The 18,120-nt window shown below is 38.1% G+C and overlaps 1 protein-coding gene and 1 long non-coding RNA gene across 7 annotated transcripts in view; both read left to right on the top strand.

The window, feature by feature from the left end:
- NALCN (sodium leak channel, non-selective) overlaps positions 1–18,120 on the top strand; it is a 240,299-nt gene that overhangs the window by 188,142 nt on the left and 34,037 nt on the right. For all 6 annotated transcript variants that reach the window (XM_048295894.1, XM_048295893.1, XM_048295892.1 and 3 more), the window contains 3 exons: positions 8,072–8,145; positions 17,362–17,463; positions 17,902–17,971. In XM_048295894.1, coding sequence (XP_048151851.1) covers positions 8,072–8,145; positions 17,362–17,463; positions 17,902–17,971 — 246 coding nt within the window. The remainder of the gene's footprint in view (positions 1–8,071; positions 8,146–17,361; positions 17,464–17,901; positions 17,972–18,120) is intronic.
- On the top strand, positions 12,213–16,452 carry LOC125322224. The gene is made up of 3 exons (XR_007201888.1): positions 12,213–13,929; positions 14,039–14,122; positions 16,181–16,452. It is a non-coding gene; the product is annotated as an uncharacterized LOC125322224 (long non-coding RNA).

Genomic DNA, 18,120 nt, shown 5'->3' with positions numbered 1-18,120 from the left:
GCTTTCTACTGCATCAGTTTTACACTAAAATATTTCAAGTGTTTGATGCAAAGGCTGTGAAGATGCATTAAAACACAAGGGGACACTCATACTTCTCTTTTTTTCTTCAATCAAACAAAATGCAAGTTTTAGTGCAGTTGGGTTTCAACCAAGAGCACACATTAGTTTGGCATGAAGGAAAGAGGCAATGAGGGATTGAGTTACAGGAAAGTCCTTCTGTTGAGCCTTCTACATTCCCTGTTCCTTCTTCTACCAAGGAATCCAGATCTCCATCTCCAGGCCCTTCAGTCTCCTCCACCCACTCACAGGACTCATTCACAAGAACTGATTAACAGTAGTAATGATTGCTTTTTTCCAGTGAAGGCAATTAACTGCCTGTGCTTGTACAACCAGAAGTAATAGTTTTCTTTCTCCCACTTGAAGCTCCCTGTCCATATCTTCCATTCCCAGTCCAGCCCAGCCTGACAGTCCCTTCTTCCCTAGAGCTTCAAGATCCCCAGCTCAAAGTGTGGAGGGTAAGCCTTCTCCTCCAGTGCTGTACACCCAGCAGAATGTATAAAAACCCCACATCAGCTTGGCCAGGAGTCCTCAGTTCCACCTGCTGTTGGCTGCCATAAGTAATCTACCCAGCCCTCTTTATCAGCTTCTCACAGGGTCTCCCTGGCCCCTGCACTGAGTAGATAGAAAACAAAAGGAAACAAACCTATCCAAGGCTGCACTTGTCAAAATGATCAGAGGGATGAATTGTCTCTCCTATGAGAACAAGCTGAAAGAGGGTTTTTCAGCCTGGAAAAATAAAGTTCTGGGGAAACCTTACAGCAGCCTTTCAGTAGTGAAAGGGGGCTTATAGTATGGGGATAGACTTTTTTTACAAGGGCCTGTAGCAATAGGATGAGGGGTAATGATTTTAAACTAAATGAGGGTAGAGTCAGGCTAGATATAAGGAAAAAATTTTTTTATGATGACAGTGGTAAAACACTGAAACAAGTTACCCAGAGACATGGTGAGTTCCCCATTCCTGAAAACATTCACTGTCAGATTGGATGGGGCTCTAAGTAACCTGATCTGGTTGGAGATGTTCCTGCACATTGCAGGGGGAGTGGACTAGATGGTCTTTCAAGGCCCCTTCCAACCAAACCAGTCTATATTTTTATGAAAAATCTACCCATTAAACCTATGAAAGTTTAAAACTCAGGTATGCTAAAGGGGGAAAAAAAAACCCACCATGTTTTTGTAAGGCGTAAAAAGAGAGGGATTTTTCTCCCTCCCCAGAGCTGCTCCCCTGTGTGTTTGAGATGCACTATCCCCCCACTTTAGGTCTTTGGAGACCTTAGGAGTGCTAATATTAGCCTTGTCCATGATCTCAGACTTAATTGAAAAAGGTTCTTGGTTATGAAAAGACATGTAGATTTTCCAGACCAGTAGTCAGCTAATTAGAAGAACTTTACCTTCCTTAAAAGAGAGGCAGCAATCAAGAGCTACAAAATGAATCAAGGCTATTTCAGGTCAATGACTCCCAAGAGTTAAGGAGATTATGCCCACTTCTCATTCTAGACATCTGATCCAAAGGGACAGCCTTTGAGTCCTTGTGGCACTTACCTAATGCTAGACCACTTTCTCTACTGTGTAGTGAGCCCATTTCTTACATAGGACAACCTCACAAAGGGCCAGATTTTCTAAGTCCAAATGAAAATACTTCTACTTTGAGAGAGGGAAATGGATTACTGATCTCTAGCACTCTCTCGTAATTGCAGCATTTTTGCAGAGTTTTCAAAAGAGCTTAAGAAATTCCCCACTACCTATAGGATTTAGTCACTTAACCTGCTTAAGTGTTTGTGAACATTTTGTTAGATATCTGCCAAAAACTTGCAGTCTGGCCTTCCATTGCTCTTCATATGACTTTTGTCACATTCATTTTGAAAGAGTCCAATCTCTTCAAACCAAAGAGGCATAGGCAGAATGTTGTTGAATTTGCATTTGAGAGGCTATACAGCAAACTCCTGTGGGCCAGGAATATCTTATGTTTTATGGAATTTTATGGAATCCTTTCAATTCTCTTCCCAAGTATTTCCTCGCTCTTTCTTAAAAATTATTCTGATATATTGCTTATTGTACTGACTCTTCATATTTTCCCTAGAAGCTGTACATGTTTGAATAACAATGTAATACCTAACAATCTGTTCATTCTGCAAGTCTACATAAAACATCCATTGGCATGCAACAAATTCTAAACTGTAACAGAAGCTTTGGATGTTTTTTTTTCCCTTCCTTGGAATTTCTGGCATGGCACAGCATAGTACTCCCATATGGTCCTGCAGTTGCCTATAAGAGCATTATTAACAGCACTAAGCTAAAATTCCTAATTTTAATATAACACTTAAGAAATTGCCTTAGAAAAATGGATTACATGCACTTCTTTTTTTTTCTACTGTCAAGCAAACATTTCAGATGTTTGTCTCACTTGTGTGTGTCTCACTTTCAGATCTTGTCTCACTTTGTGTTCCTGAACACCCACCAACACTTGTCTCTTCTGCCAACTCTGAAGTAGTCTGATGCAAAAATAATACACTACATCACCACAGATTTTACCTGTTGATAGCATACAATTCTTTATCAAATTCAAGTTGAAAATTATTGCTCTATGTAGCATTTGTTGGAGTCTGGGCATGCAAACATGTTGCTAGAAAAATACATCAAACCTTAGTAAACCAAAATATACAGCATTTCTCAAAACTTAAAACCACTCAGCCATATCTTAGCTGGTGTAAATTGGCACAGATCCCCCTGAAGTCAGCAGTGCTGTGCCAGTACATCTAGTGTGTAGGGCTGGTCCACAGTCATTTCCTGACACTTCACAAAGGTATTTTCCTGTGTTGCTTTGCTTTTAATCTTATGCCAAGGATTTTCTTTTTCCAGGGTAGAAAGCCTGGATTTTTTAAATACACTATTAAATAAACATTGTTGAAAATGTCTGCAGTACCTTTTCAAAGCAGCGGGTGGCACTTGCAGAGCAACAATGTTCTGCGGTTTAGCTTATTTTACAACAGTTGCTTTGTCCTTGTCGGCAAATGGGATTTCATGGGCTGTAGCATTTAGACCAAGTTCACTCTGACTGAACTGAATTATTTTGTCTGCCTGAAGTCTTTCCTGCCAACAGCAGCAGAGAAGAGTGTCAACACTTGTGGAAGAGAAGCACTACCTGCAGATTTCCTAATTCTGTGGTCATATCTGTGTAAATAAACTCAAAGAAACGTGGGAACCAAGACACAAGCTTTATTCATGGTTTAGTAGCAGCAGGTATTTTCCATCCAAAACCTTTTCATTCAGGAAATACTATTGGGAATTTGCTGACCTGCCACAGCAGTTTCAAGTAATGTGCAAGAATTCTTTAAGGTGTGTTGCTGAAAACATATTTTAGAGTAATCAGATGCTATTAGGTGATTTCGGACATTGTCGTATGCTAAAAAATAATGTTCTGTAGCAGAAAGCTGTATGGCACTGTGATTTCTGCATCGAGTGTACTTATAGGTGGCTTAGAGAAGTAAATAAATTAATAAATAAATGCTAATAAAGATGCACTGAGGGTGTTCTCACAGTACAGTGCAATCTGTAATAAAAAAACCCAGCAGGCTAAACAGATATACCCTAAAATAACCTCAGTAGAGTGTACTGTACTTACTTAATTTCACATTGTCTGATTGAGTAATGTCTTTTGTACGTTAACACTGCTTATAATTTCCTCTGCAACATTCAAGAACTCGGCAGGTATCACAAGTTTTAATTGCCAGTGTCATTCTACACCAGCATGAGGCATCCAGACATTATTAAACAAAACACTGATCATCAGCCCCATTTTCTGTTTGTACACTCCCACTGCATTTGCCTGGTGTGCTATGCAAATTTGGAAAATTAAATGGGAAGTAGTTTAGTTCATTTATCTAATACAGAAATAAGGATTCTAAAAATTCTATTCTAAAAATCTATAATAATGTTTGATTTTCTTCAGCATGCATATTGACATATGTGTGTTGTTACTTGACTGACTACTGACTCCTCTAAATATGAGAAATAGATCAATTGTGCTTATCTAAAAATATTTTCCTGTATTGCTTCTTCTGAAAGAACTCATGATAAATTCACCAGTGTTCTGCTGAAGGAAGGACTCCTGATTCCTAAAGAGAAAGGAGGACCATTATGTTCAAAAGTCATAATCCTTGGAAGTGCCTAGGTTGTTTTGTGAATTCCGTTTTGGACCACTGAGATCCCTAGGCACCGAACTCTAGGATCTCATATACGCCTATGTATTCCTGGATTAAAGAATGGTTACCTGGCTGCAACCTAAATTCCATCACAGTCCAGACACAGACAGGATTGTAAAAAAACCTTCCAAACTTCACCTAAGCTGCAGTTTCATTGGGTATGCTTAGACCAAGGTCAGTGCCCAAGAATGTCCTGTCTCGGCTGCAAGTTTCACAGCTAGTCCTGAAAATAAGTGAAGGAAAAGTAAATGCACTCTGCATAAATAATGTGATGCAACACCCTGTTCTGATACCTTTCTCCATTACTATGACTTCTTAGGCATGGAGGGGAACCATTTGAGGAGCAACTGAGGTCACTTGATCTCTTCTACCTGAAAAAGGAGTGAGAGGAAACCTCATCAAAGTCTACAACTTCCTCATGACGAGAAGGGGAGGGGCAGGCACTGATCTCTTCTCTGTGGTGACCAGTGACAGGACCCAAGGGAATGGTCTGAAGTTGTGTCAGGGGAGGTTTGGATTGAATATTAGGAAATGGTTCTTCACCCAGGGGGTGGTTGAGCAGTGAACAGGCTCCCCGGGGAAGTGGTCACAGCACCAGCCTGACAGAGTTCAAGAAGCATTTGGGCAATACTCTGAGGCACCTGGTGTGACTCTTGGGGTGTCCTGTGCAGGGCCAGGAGTTGGACTTCATGATCCTTCTGGGTCCATTCCAACTCAGCATATCCTGTGATTCTATAGTCCTTATTTATTTGCTCAAGCATCGCTAAATAAAATTCATGAACAGCTTTGAAAATGCAAACAGAACGCAGTCTTTTCTCTCCCATCTCAGTGGCTCCAGACGTGCGCTCCTTCTACAGCTTCCCTTCATCTCTCTGGCTGATGCACCTCTGGCTCTGTGACAGCCAAATACCACAGTACAGCACTGTTCTTGCACAGCCCCAGCAGACAACTACAGCATTCATTGAAGGCATCAAGCACAGAGGATCAAACTATTTCCAGCTGGGGCGGCAAAGGGATTTAGCAGTGTTTTTATGCAAAACATACACCACTGTCTCCTTTGTTAGTCTTGCTGCCTAGAGCGAGGCTTCAGCAGTCCCTGGTAGTGTGTAAGTAGCCCTTGTCCTAGATCTGCCAGCACCTTTTCTTTAGATATTCTTCTTCTTGCTGGCACTAGGTAGTTTAACATTTGGCTTGTAGCAGCACTAAGTGACTGCTCAACATCCTTGTGGAGTCTTTGGAAATTCACAGACTCCTCATTCCTGCTTTCCCAGGGCATGCTTCCTTGTTGATGACCTGGGTGAATTTCCTTGCTTGAGCCACAACCTTTAATGCCAAGGTGTTTTGTCACCTAATTTAAACACTGAAAAGAAGTGGTCTATGACAGATAAGGAGCTGTAGAAAATTTCAGGAAAATTTGCATGACTCAGCTTTTTTTACTGAGATCAGATGAGCAAGAACTAGAAATTTGGTAGAAAATTAATGTTTCCTATGTTTGAAATCTTTTCAATTTCTAAGATGCTAACAAGAATTGTTGTTAGAAATAAATGGACATAACACATTACTAGGCAGCACACTTTTTTTTTCTCTGATGTTTCATGTAGTTGCAGTTATTCTAAAGCATTTCTTTTTAAAAGGAAAAAAGAACTGAAACAAAACTTACGAGTTTCCACCCTCATTATTCCCATAACCCTGAGCCCTAAAAAAATTATTAGCTGACATCTTGTAAAATAGGTGCTCCTGTGGTTTAGAAGCTTCTTTCTGCAATTCTGCTAAGGGAGAAAAGGTTACACAGGATTCCACTGACATTAATTTCATTGACATTAGAAAAAGAAAATATGTGAAAGAGTTGCCATTGCTTTCAGCATCATCAGTTATATCTAAATCCATAATAAAGTACAATGCTGATAAATTCACTAAACCTGTGTCAAGATACTGCAAATGAGTTAAAACCTACACAAATATGTTTCAATATATGACATATTTATACCTACAGTATATTTATTATAATGGTATGTTACTTCCCTGTCTGACCATTCAGGAGCCCCTCTAGTAGTCACTCTTCCATCACCTGAGCTGACCCCAAGGCCCCTTCACAGCTACACACCCCACATTTACACAGTCACACCAGGTTCCCTCATCAGGTCCACCCCAGGTTTCCCACAGCAGAGTCTCAGACATTCAGATCCTTAAAATAATTTAATTTTGCTACAATAACTGAATAACAAAAGAGCAGCTCGAGCTTGGTGCCTCCACGGAGAGAGCCCAAGCAAAAGCACCCCGGGCATTTATACACTCACAGTCTAAGCAAGCTAAAGTCTGGAGTCATCAGCTCCTGCCGTGTCTTTGAGTGCCACAGGTCCCTGTGTCCTTTGTTAGCCAAAGGGTCATCAGTTCACAGCCTCTTGCCTTGGGCTCGGGCTCCTGCACCTGCACCCCCAGAGCTCAACCTGCAGCTCACACTGCAGCTGCACAACCAGCTACCTGCACTGGATGTATTCCTCAACAGATATATCTCATCCTATGATTTTCAGTTTATTTTTATGTTAAACATATACAGCCAATGGAAGTTTTTCTTGTTTATATTCAAATATTCTACAAGTTTATTACTCTTTCTGTAACCTTAACTGAAATTCCAATACCTTATTTTCCAAACTACATTCTGAAGTGTTGCATACCTCATTTCTGTTTCCAAGTTGCAGGTTGTTAAGGAACCCCCAGATTCTCAGAACAGGGGTGTTTTCCATGTTATTACTTCTACAGGCTGTACAGAGATGGTCTAGGACATGAGAAAGGTTAAAGGGGCCACACTTGAAAGGGCAAGGGGTAGGAAAGGGATTGTAGCTTGCTGTTACAGTTGTGGTTTAAAAAGCAGTATCCATTTTATTCAGTACAGCCAGTATAATTAACGAGTTTTTAAGGTATTTTCTAGGCTTCTGTTTCTCTACAAAGTAAGATCTTACTGTGACCCAGAGTCAATATGAGTCTTGAGAGAAGTTCTAGCAAAATTATTTGTCAAATTACTCTGGATTTGAGCTAGTGTTTTAGAAAATTTAAAGAACATTTAAAGAAATGTGCTTAAAGATTCCATTTCAGATTGATCAAAACCAGGACACAGATTGCTAAGAGTTTTCCAAATCTCTCTCAACCATTTTCTTCAAGATAACAATCTCCAAACAGACAGATTTAAGTCTTACAGTGTGCCAGAGGCTTTCTGTTCATCACAGGTGCAATTCCTGAGCTAAATTCTTCAGCTATGGTTTGCTCCTTGATTTGCTATGTTTGTTAATCACTTGCTTGTTTTTTCATGTATCTCAGTCCTTTCCTTTTACATTCAGGAAGTCCTGTTCACAAGAAGATTCCTGAAACACTGTTCATGACCAGAGTCAAGCATAAGCATATTTTGCTCACCACATTTTTTCTCTGCATCTGTGGGAAAAAAAGACATTGAAATGATACATCTAAGCTTTGTTAACTGGCTCTTTTGTACAATCAAGGCATCTCCAGAGTGTGATCCAGCCTAGTCAAAATCCAAAGTGAAGAAGTAGCAAAATGGTGTGATTTGGCCAATTGGAGAAGGAAAGAAAGGTGTAGTAAATTAAATTTGTGCTAGCCAACAAAACTATCTGCTTCTTTCTACACAGAACTACCTAAGGATTAGGATTGGAAGGCCAAAAGATGTACATAAGCATTTTGGTTTTTTCCCACCATCATTTTCATGCATTCAGCATCATAAGATTTAATTGGTCTGTCCGATACACATGCTATATTTTAAGACAATTAAAAAGTATGCTGTCTTTTTCTTAATTTTATAGCTCCGTAAATCTGTTTTCAGCATCAGAGCAAGAAACCTTCTGGAAAAAGAGACAGCAATCAATAAAATTCTAAGGTAAGAGTCAGATGTGATTTGATATTTTTTCGAGTGTCGTCTGATTTCTCACAGCCTTGTTTGTCACGAATGTTACTGGATGTGTAATATTCATAGTAATGTATCCCTTTGTAGGACATCTGTTGCCTTCATCATTAAAGATATATTGCTTTTTGGCTATTTTATATGCTTGAACAGCAAAAAGAGAGGGATTGTACTTCTTCAGTATGTATTTGAATTGTGTCATGCAGAAAGATCATGTTTCAGCTCTTTTCACTTCTTCTTTCTAAATTAACCAAAATATGTCTCTTCATAAGGGGTGTTATTTTACCTAAAGAATTCCAGCCTGGTTCTTGCAAATGTCTGCACATAAACATTTGCAGGGATTGTGCACTAGAAAACATAGACTACAGCTAATCATATTCCATGTACGAAATGGACAGTGAAGATTTCCGAACTATGACTTCTGTAGAAGGATTTCCTGAATGTTTTAATAATGATCCATCCTTTTACATCAAGTAAGTACTCAGCACTGTAAGTGAATAATGCAAGCCTCAGTATCCAAGACTCATTTCTGAAGTTATCACATAGGTAACTCCATGCTGCAGTTTTTCATGCCACTGTTGGTTTTACATTAGAATGACTGTTCTCAATATAAGGTGCATTATTAATGCAAACAATGTATAGGTCACTTTTTTTAATATTTATATTAACATTTTATCAGTGAGAGGTCCCAGGCAAATACACAGTATCAACAGGAATAACTGATCTGAAATGTACAGATTAAGTAAGGCAATGTTTTATGAGGAGCAGTGAACTAGGGGTTCAGTGTGAGTTCTGAATTTTCAAGTTTCTTGAATACTGTTTGAGAAGTTTTACAGCTCTGGTTCTTTTTAATGCTCTATAAGAATGCAGCACAGGGAGAACTTTAGAAATTAATGTGAAACTTTTTCTGTCTTTAAACCCATGTAATGACAACATAAAAAAATCACTGATTCAAATGAATACTCATTGTAAAAATATCAGTGATAAATGTAAATGCAGTACCATAAGTATTCAATCTTAACAAAATTTAGTGCACTATTTGTAAGCATTTCTTTCAGTTGTGTGCCTTGATTTTACAGGAATTACTGTTACAGATAGATTAAGCAAAATACTTTTAAAAATGCAGGTTTAGATATGGGCATCCTCACAGCATTTCAGTAAAACATTTGTAATGAAATTCTGTGTTATATGAGAACTGTGAAATGTTACTGATGCCTCCAGGATTACACAAATGTCAGGTTTTTTGGTGTGTTTCGTACACTGAACTGCAGAGAAAAAAACGTAGACAAAGGAAAAAACCCTACTTCTATATATTTAAATATTTTCTTTAAAAACCCTGATATTGTAAGAGTTCCATTCTTTCTTAGATAGGAGAAAAAAATTAAATCCCGGAAGCTGAAATTCAGAATTCTCCCATCTGCACAGAACTTTCGCCTTTTCAGGAGCAGTCTGAAACAGTGGGAGGATAATCCAAGCAAACCATTGAACTTCACTAAGTTCTCAGAGTTACAAGGACAGAACCAGAAATCAATCCTGCCAGTTTCAATCCTGCTGGATTCCACTTGGTCCTTCAGATCATGGCTTCTGCCAAAGTCTCGTGTGTAAAAGGACTTCTCATCAATTCACCTGAGTTCCTCTGAAAAAAAATTTCAGAGGCAGAAGAGTAAAGTTTTCATTTACTAATCTAGTATTTTATTTTTAATTATCTATTTACTCTGTTAATTTAATCTACATTTACTGAATTTTCTAATCTATTTCCCGGATCATCAGCAATGAACTTTGAGAAACAGAGAAAAGGAGAGAACTTCTGTCAAGTAAGAAAAACATGGATCGCATGTCCTCTAATGCTTTCTTGAGCTGCTTGTAAGTCATTTACAAAGAGTCTTACTGTCCTCCTGAGAAAAAGAATAAATACTGTTTATTGTTCCTTGTAATTGCCTCAAAATTGTTACATAAGCTCTGATCTATGACACTTGCAATGCATCTGTTCCAGCATAAGAAAACTGTGTTCATGGCATATCTGGTGGGCAAACTGATAGAGAGCATTGCCAGTGATGTGCTTGACTGGTCCTGAGCACTACCAGTGTTCCCACTGTTGATTATGGGGAGTTTTACAAACAGGAAAATTCAAACTCTCAACATGAGAGATTTTTGTTCTTATTTTTGCTTTAGTTGTAAGTGCTGTAAACTCCTTCATAAAATTAGGTGACTTTCAGCTACTCAGAGTATCTGACAAAAGAAGAAACAGCATTTATGCCAAAAACAATAAGAGATAACTCAGAATGTCACTTCTGAAAAGATTGCTTCTAGCATCATTTTAATTTTTCGTCTACCTGAATTAAGAAGCATTTATCTAAGGCAATACCTCTATGTAGGTAAAGCTGCCCGTGGGCAACTTCAACTTGATAAAATTGCTATGATGAAAGGGTATTTTAAGTCTGTTCTAACCTAAGTCCACCTCTGACCTTTCCCCCCCACACGTTTTAAACCTTGCCAAATTATTTTTTAATCAAATTGTGAATGTTTCAATATAACCAACTGTATAGAAGGACTGTGCGTTACACATAGGTACCTTCATGTCTCTCTTGTGTATCCTTCTCTATCCAAACCTCATTTTTCCCTTTTATATGCTGAACTGCAGCTTGACATCTTCTTCCCCAAGAGGAGGAAGAAGGACATCAGTAGCCCTTGACCACCAAGAGAGACAGATCATGCACTCCTGGGTGTCTCACCTGCTCATCTGGTGTTACATTATGCAGCAAAACTGATCTCTTGGGTCTCTTTGTTTCCTGCAGCTTTCTGGGTCTCTTTGTTTTCCTGCAGCTTTCTTGCCACACCCCCAGGGAAGTGTCTCATTTCTAACCATCCTTGTTTAGAAACCAACCTTCACCTTGCCTCCTTTGGGTCTTTGTGCAATTAGGCATGGGAACCAAGTCAAGCATGTAGCAACTACTGTCCTGGTACTTTGATCAGTTCTTTGCATCTGACACTGCCAGTGTCAGAGCAAGAAGGCCTTAACTCTTCACATAAATCCAATCTGAGGTGAGGTCTTCAACCATGAAAAACGAAATAAAGTAAAAGTGAGTTAGAGACAGAACAACTTTTTCAAAACAAGATCCCATTTAATAGTGCCTCCGAATTGCAAACGGCTCCATTCCTTTCTGAAAATTACAATGCATTTCCCTCAGCAGCAATAACCACTTCTAGCAAATTTACTTTCTCCTGTATATCTTCAGTGGTTCACACTTTTCTCTCACTCTGCATTGCTGTGAGCACTGCTTCTCTTAAAAGCAAGTTTTGTGTCTGTGGTTCTTCTGACCCTCATTCCTTGCTCGATCGTTATCTACAAATGGGGTCTAGTCCTTTATTAGTCCCACTGGCTTTCTGAAGTAGAGAGAGTAGAGCAGGTCCAGTCAAAATGTTGAGTATAAATCACTTCATTCTCTCCAGTGCTGAGGATAAGTTGTAAACAGCACAGAATGGTGGGGAAAATGAGCAAATTAAAAGTAGTCTCACATAGTCCAAAATATAATCAAAGTGTCAATAGTGCAAAACCTCATTCTGGTCTCCATTAAACTGTGCTTCACAGAATCAGAGAATGGTAGAGATTGGAAGGGACCTCTGGAGGTCATCTGGTCCAATCTTCCTGCTCAAGCAGGACCACCCAGAACAAGTGGCTCAGCACCACGTCCAGACACTTTTTGAATATCTCTACAATGCATATATATAAAACATATTTTGTGACAGGTTGGGAAACTGGTTTTTTTTTTTTTTTTCAATGGGCAGCTTTTTATTTGCTGTTCATTACAGCTGATGCTATAATCAAACTGTAAACTGATGCTAGAGGTGTGCAATAGGATTTTCACTGTTCTAGACAAGATTTGTCTGATGTGTTTCCTGGGCCTGAGGGAGTAGCATAACTCATGCTTAAGTGGAATGTTCAGTTTCATAAACAACTAACTGAATGCAATGCATTTATCTTTTGTTTGAAACTGAGACTGCCATGGGGGAGGGCGGGGAGGGAGGAAGGGAGAGAGGGAAGAAAGAATTGCTTGAATTAAGTATCCTATTCTAGTTTGTTAATATGTTAGAAGATAATTCAGACTTTGTTCATACAAGTATTTCTGCAAAATACAGTGATTTCTAGGAAAGCTATAAATTTATCTCTAAATAAAAGTCTCTCTGAACACTAGTACAGAGAATGAGCAAAGATATTTTCCAACCTAAATGATTCTCTGATTCTATGATCCTAGAAGATATACCTTTGGTACCCTCTATTAGAAATTTGCCTGTGTTAAATAACTGACTTGTATTAGTTAGTTCTGAATCACTTGCAACAAATTTATTGGCATATATTTTATGTTTTCTCTCTTAAGAATATGAGTTCTTTCTTTGTAACTTTGAGGGTTTGACCCCATGCATTTCTCAGAACAAATGTTTCAGGTAAGTTCCATTGATGATTGTTGTCATCCAGTGAAAAATCCAGACTTAGTCACCACCTTCCTAAATCTCTACGAATGTATGCCATGACTGAATTTCACCTGCCTGATGCAAAGACAAACAAAAAGAAATGCTGCAATGCACATGTCCATTGGTAAGAAGTTACTCTGTTTTATGGGGTTTGTGCCAAATGAACACCATTTTATGGATCACTGCAAAGCACAGTTGTGGAGTTATTGGGCTATGGAGTCTCCAAAACTGCAGGTATGGAATTGATCCCATTTTGAGAGAGGTGGTAGACTGGATGCCCACTTGAGGTTTCTTCTTCTGCATTGCTTTTATTGATTCTTCTACAGTCCAATAAAAATTGTTATTATACTCCTGTGAGAGGAGAAGCTTAAACAGCAAGGCAAGAATGACAATCAAGAATAAAAATTGCTAAAGGAAAGTAAGTCTCCTGCCATAGCTCAACTGCCTGAGCAGTCACTAAAGAAAATAAGTGACTGGGTTTTTTGCTTTAGAGACATATGGAAGGAAACAAGAAAAAACATGGAAAAGAAAAAAACTGACTTAGCCAAGTTGCATTAATAATCCATTTTATTTCACCAGGCAGATTCAGATTTCTTTAAAAAATAGTATCTTTTTCCCCCAAAGAACAGTAGTGTGGCTGTGGTGAAAATGTGCATTGTGCTTGCTATTCAAAAAGTGCCTTATTAAATTAAATTTATAAATGAATGAAAGAAACTCTACAATGCCTCTCAAGTGGATTCCCTGTGAATCTTAGGCTGTCACATTTAGCTATATATTCCAAGTTAGATGGAATTATAATGAGAGCATAGAAAGATTTAGTAAGGATAGAGAGTCATAGAGAGTGACAACAGTGCTGAATGAGGCTGATAACTACACTGAAGTGCACCACACTACTGAGGCTTCAGTGTGAGCACGTTTCAAGGAGAACAAAAGTACACAGCAATATATGCAGTTGCTACCATTACTACATAAATACTCACTCATTAAAATAATACAGAAAAAAACCCCAAATCAGTGTTACACTGGAATGCAGGATGAGTAAATACTTGCTGTAGAAAGGATGCCTGACTTAAAAATCCAAGCGTGCGCCACATGCTTACCCTCTGCAAGAGATCTCCAAATTTTCATTAAAGGTATGGTATTTTGAAGTATTGATGAAAACCTTTAACATTTTACATTTGGTCAAAGAATGTTATGTGAACACTCTGTTCACGACTTATTTTTCAGGAATTCCAAAGCATGAAATAGTTTGAAGGACTTCAGAAATGTGGACCTCCTAATTGGTTGCAGGTAATACAAACTATGTGGTACAAGCTATGTGGTATTGCAGTATTGTCTTGTTCTGTGTGATCTTCACCTGGCTTTCTCGTAACCTAAAAAATTGCATTTTCTCTTTCAGGATACTTTATTACATTTGCACTTTTCAAGACAGATTTGGAGCATGTGGTTTGCAGCTGCTGAATGGTGTTCAGAGTTCTGCAAGGTGAGTACAAAGTCCAGAAGCTTGACATATTTATTTTCTTTTCTCTTCTCCTTTGTTTCATACCTTCCTTATTCCTCCACAAGTGAAAGTGAACCTATCTAATATTTCAGAGGAGTAGTATAGGAAGATGAAAAGGGCAATTTTAGCTAAAAAGGGTAATTTTGCCTCTCTTGTTTGAAGAAAGATCAAAATATTCTGACCAGCTACAGTTACATAAAAATGTATCAAGGCAAGAAAAACATTTTTTTAAACTCCAATTTTCAAACCACATAGGACTGATTTTTTAACACTGTGGCACACTGATTGTGCCTGGTTTGGGATTCAACTCCAGGCAGCCAAATCTGCCTGTGAGCTAAGGGATGAACTCTACCATCTAGTTGACAGAGCTCTAATCAATAAAGGTTATGGAGCCCGGTGAGATCTTCAGCTGACTGCTTTGTCTTTAGATGCCCACTTTATGGTTAGTTTAATACCTTCCAAACATCATTAATTAAATTAACTGACCAAGCATTCAATGAATTTGTTCACATATGGACATACAGTAATGTGTGGGATGCCAGAGGATGTCCAAAACATCCTCTGGAAGATGGCAGGTAATATAGAAGTTTATAGGTGTATTGTACCCTGCTGGAGCAAGGCAAAATACTCGAAGGCATGGCAGGTGGTGCTGGCCACCTCTGTCCAACCAATTTAATTGAGTCCTACATCTCCATTGGCCGTGAGTTGGCTAAAGGCCTGCACACGTGGCTCACAGGCAGGCACTGAGAGTAAGCACATACATGTACATGTCTAAAGTGAGAACATAAACCCTACTGCAGACTTTAAAAGTGGCAACTCTGCAATTCTGAAAAATTTATGGCACCTGCTATCTTTTTCAAACGTCCCCAAAGATCTGCAACTCTAGGTGTCTAAGCAGGTGAAAAATATCCAGATTCTGAGTCAAAAGGATAACTAAGCATGGCTTTTACTAAGAGTTCATACAAGGAAGATTAATTCCCATGGCACTAATTCCCATGAAGTGGAGAATGCCAGGAGAGAGGCTGTCAAAAGTAGACAAGGCCTTTTCAGCACAACATCTTTTCCTCTGGAAATACAAAAAAGTCTCTTTGGAGTTACTTGATAAAAATTTCTGATCTCTGTGCTAAACAACTAGTATTTCATTATTTCTCTGTTGACTTCAGAAGAGCTGCAAGGCTTCCAGAGGTAATGAAAATGAGGCAATGGATATAAATGCTAAATATAGATTTAGGAATCTAACTTAGAGCTCATGAACAATACTAAGCCTTTCTACAGGTGTTACTCTTTATGCATGCCCATTCTGCCATAGTATGCCCGTAGTATATGACTATGTCTATTTCATAATATTATTAATAATCAAATAAGCCATCTCGTTCATTATTCAGGTAAAGAATTTATTGCTTGAGCCTTTAAAGTTTTCTTTTATTATGGACACTAAGTGTTTATGCAACTTGGAATTCAAGTTTCTGTGTACAAGAACATGAAAAGTTTATGAACAAGTTACTTTTTGATGTCAAGAAAATAATTTTTAGCTGTTAAAAGCAGAGCATAATAATTTATATCTACAGGGGGAAAAAGAAATAAGTTACCCTCTTTGCCACACCAAGAAGCCTCTATAGAGAAGGCAGACCCCAGAACTTTTCATTGTCTCTGCTGGGAAAAACTGGATTTTAATTTTAATGGAGTTAGATAGGATCTGTTTTTAGGATATAATTGTTTTCTTTTTTGCCTTTTTTTTCAATCAAAAATTGCAAAGGTATTCAAATATCTCAGTTGCTTTCAGACAGTGTTATGTGGTATCATCCTCCACAGTATAATGCTTAAAATCCTTTGGTATTAAAATGTTCATGGTTTATCTAAGATGAGCTGTGTTTTATAAGACATGCAGTAATTTTCTTATGTGTCATGATGCTTTAGTGCAGTGTAGTGTAATCTAATGCTTTCTATAACAAGTGTAGCACAATGTATTTTTCTAGCATGCTAATCTGATTGGCAGTGGTGACACTGACAAGCATTTTAATGTTCTCATTTTTGTTCCAGATATCACTTTGCATTGCTGCTTGTATCATTTATGTGTTTAAATCCAAAAGATGAAGAAAAAAGTGGAGAAGAGTGAAAAACAAAGCCACAGTGGGGAAAGAACATGCCATGGACACCTTCTACCATCAAGCATGGTCATTCCATGCTGTCAAGGCATTTATCTAAGCCTTACAGTAGACTGGCAAATAGAGTGGTTACACAAAGAGCATATAGTTTTTTTCATCTTTTCAGAAAAAATGAAGATTCAGTTCAATAAAAAGTATGGAATATTACCAGCTGGGTCTTGTGTTTTTCTAAATGGTCTCATAACACAAAATGAGCAATAAGGAGTGTACAGTGTAAACTTCAAATTGAATCATTCTGGAAAGTTAAAATATGTTTCCAGTGTTGAAATTCCATTTCTCAGCCATCAGAGGGATCTGTGTGAGCTCTTTTATTGGAAACCTTTTCTTTTCTTAAGCAAATCAATTTCATTGTAGCCATCGAGATAAAGATACATATGCTCTGTTCAGCTGTGGCACACTTACTGGCCAACAAATACTCATTTCTGCCAAAATGTGTAAAATGTGTTTCCCAAAATTAAGCAAAAAACAAAATGAACCATGAGCAAACAAGTGAGAAAACCCACACAACAAAGTGCTGCAAGTTGAATGCATTCCCAAAGAGCAGACACTTCGTATTACAGAATATCAGCAATGTGCAGCTTTTCATTTCATACCATGTATGGTTCCAGTTATTTTGAGCACTCCAAGTTATGTTGTAGGTCATAAGTATGTGTGTGCAGCCCTAAAAGGGACTAAAATTGCTGTTGTACTTGTTCTATTCCCTTCTTTATTGCTGAGAAACTGGTTTTACTGATGGTTAGTGCATTGCTTGACCCCTTTCACACTTAGTGAAGTCTTGAGGGATGAAAAATTCTACAGCAAACTGAACGAAAGTCATAGATGGCCCTTGCTAAGGCATGGAGAAGGTTCATTGGATGACCAGTTGTGTTGCAGAGCGGGGGTCCATTGCTTTGGACATATTTTCCTGGAAAGTCAATTGCTCTTGTATTGTTATTCTCTATTGCTCTTGAAGTCCTTGCTCCCCACAAAGCCAAGATGATTTCTCTGAATGTGCTACCTCTGAAATTATCATTTATACTGAAAACTCTGTGTCTTCATCTTTACATTTCTTCGTAGGGCCTGCACTAGACAACGCATGCTGAGTGGATCATTTGAGGGGCAGCCAGCAAAGGAAAGGTCAATACTTAGTGTCCAGCATCATATACGACAAGAACGCAGGTAAAAATGGACAGAAGGGATGGTTTTAAAATATTCTTAAAATAAAGGTGACAAAAGGAATTAAATTTGAGCAATCCCTAACATATGTAAAGCCAAAACTACTTACTTGTACAAAGAACTGAATTCTACATTCTTCCTTGTAACCATAATGAAATTCATTGTACTGTATAAATGGAAAAAATGCCTTTTTATTTCAAATGTCATTTCCTTTGCCAACTACAAAGCTATCAATTTAAAGATCAGAAGGACAGAAATTGGCTTATGTTAGACCAGATTGAAAACAATTGAAGAGCATATAAGCTTCTGATGTTAGCAAGAGAAAAATGATAAGAATTTGAGATATTGAGTGGCTGAAGAGCAGTGCTTAATAATGGTCATCTTATAAAGGTCAAAATTTCATCTTGAGATGTATTGTTAAATTGATTATGATTGTTTCAGGTCACTGAGACATGGTTCAAATAGCCAGCGAATCAGCAGAGGAAAATCTCTTGAAACATTGACTCAAGATGTAAGTCCTCATAGAAATGCTGGTTTCAATTTGAAAATATAAGAAATAAGAATAGGTACTATCAAATAAATGCTTGTGTAAGACTCATTTCTGTTTATGAACTTGCTTGCAATTTGTCTTTTGAAATCTTGAAAGGAAGTCATAAGACA

The sequence above is a fragment of the Corvus hawaiiensis genome, chromosome 2 (assembly GCF_020740725.1).
Source record: "Corvus hawaiiensis isolate bCorHaw1 chromosome 2, bCorHaw1.pri.cur, whole genome shotgun sequence".
NCBI classification, from domain to species: domain Eukaryota; kingdom Metazoa; phylum Chordata; class Aves; order Passeriformes; family Corvidae; genus Corvus; species Corvus hawaiiensis.
Note: the sequence above shows the minus strand (reverse complement) of the source record. Positions and strands in the feature narration are given on the sequence as shown.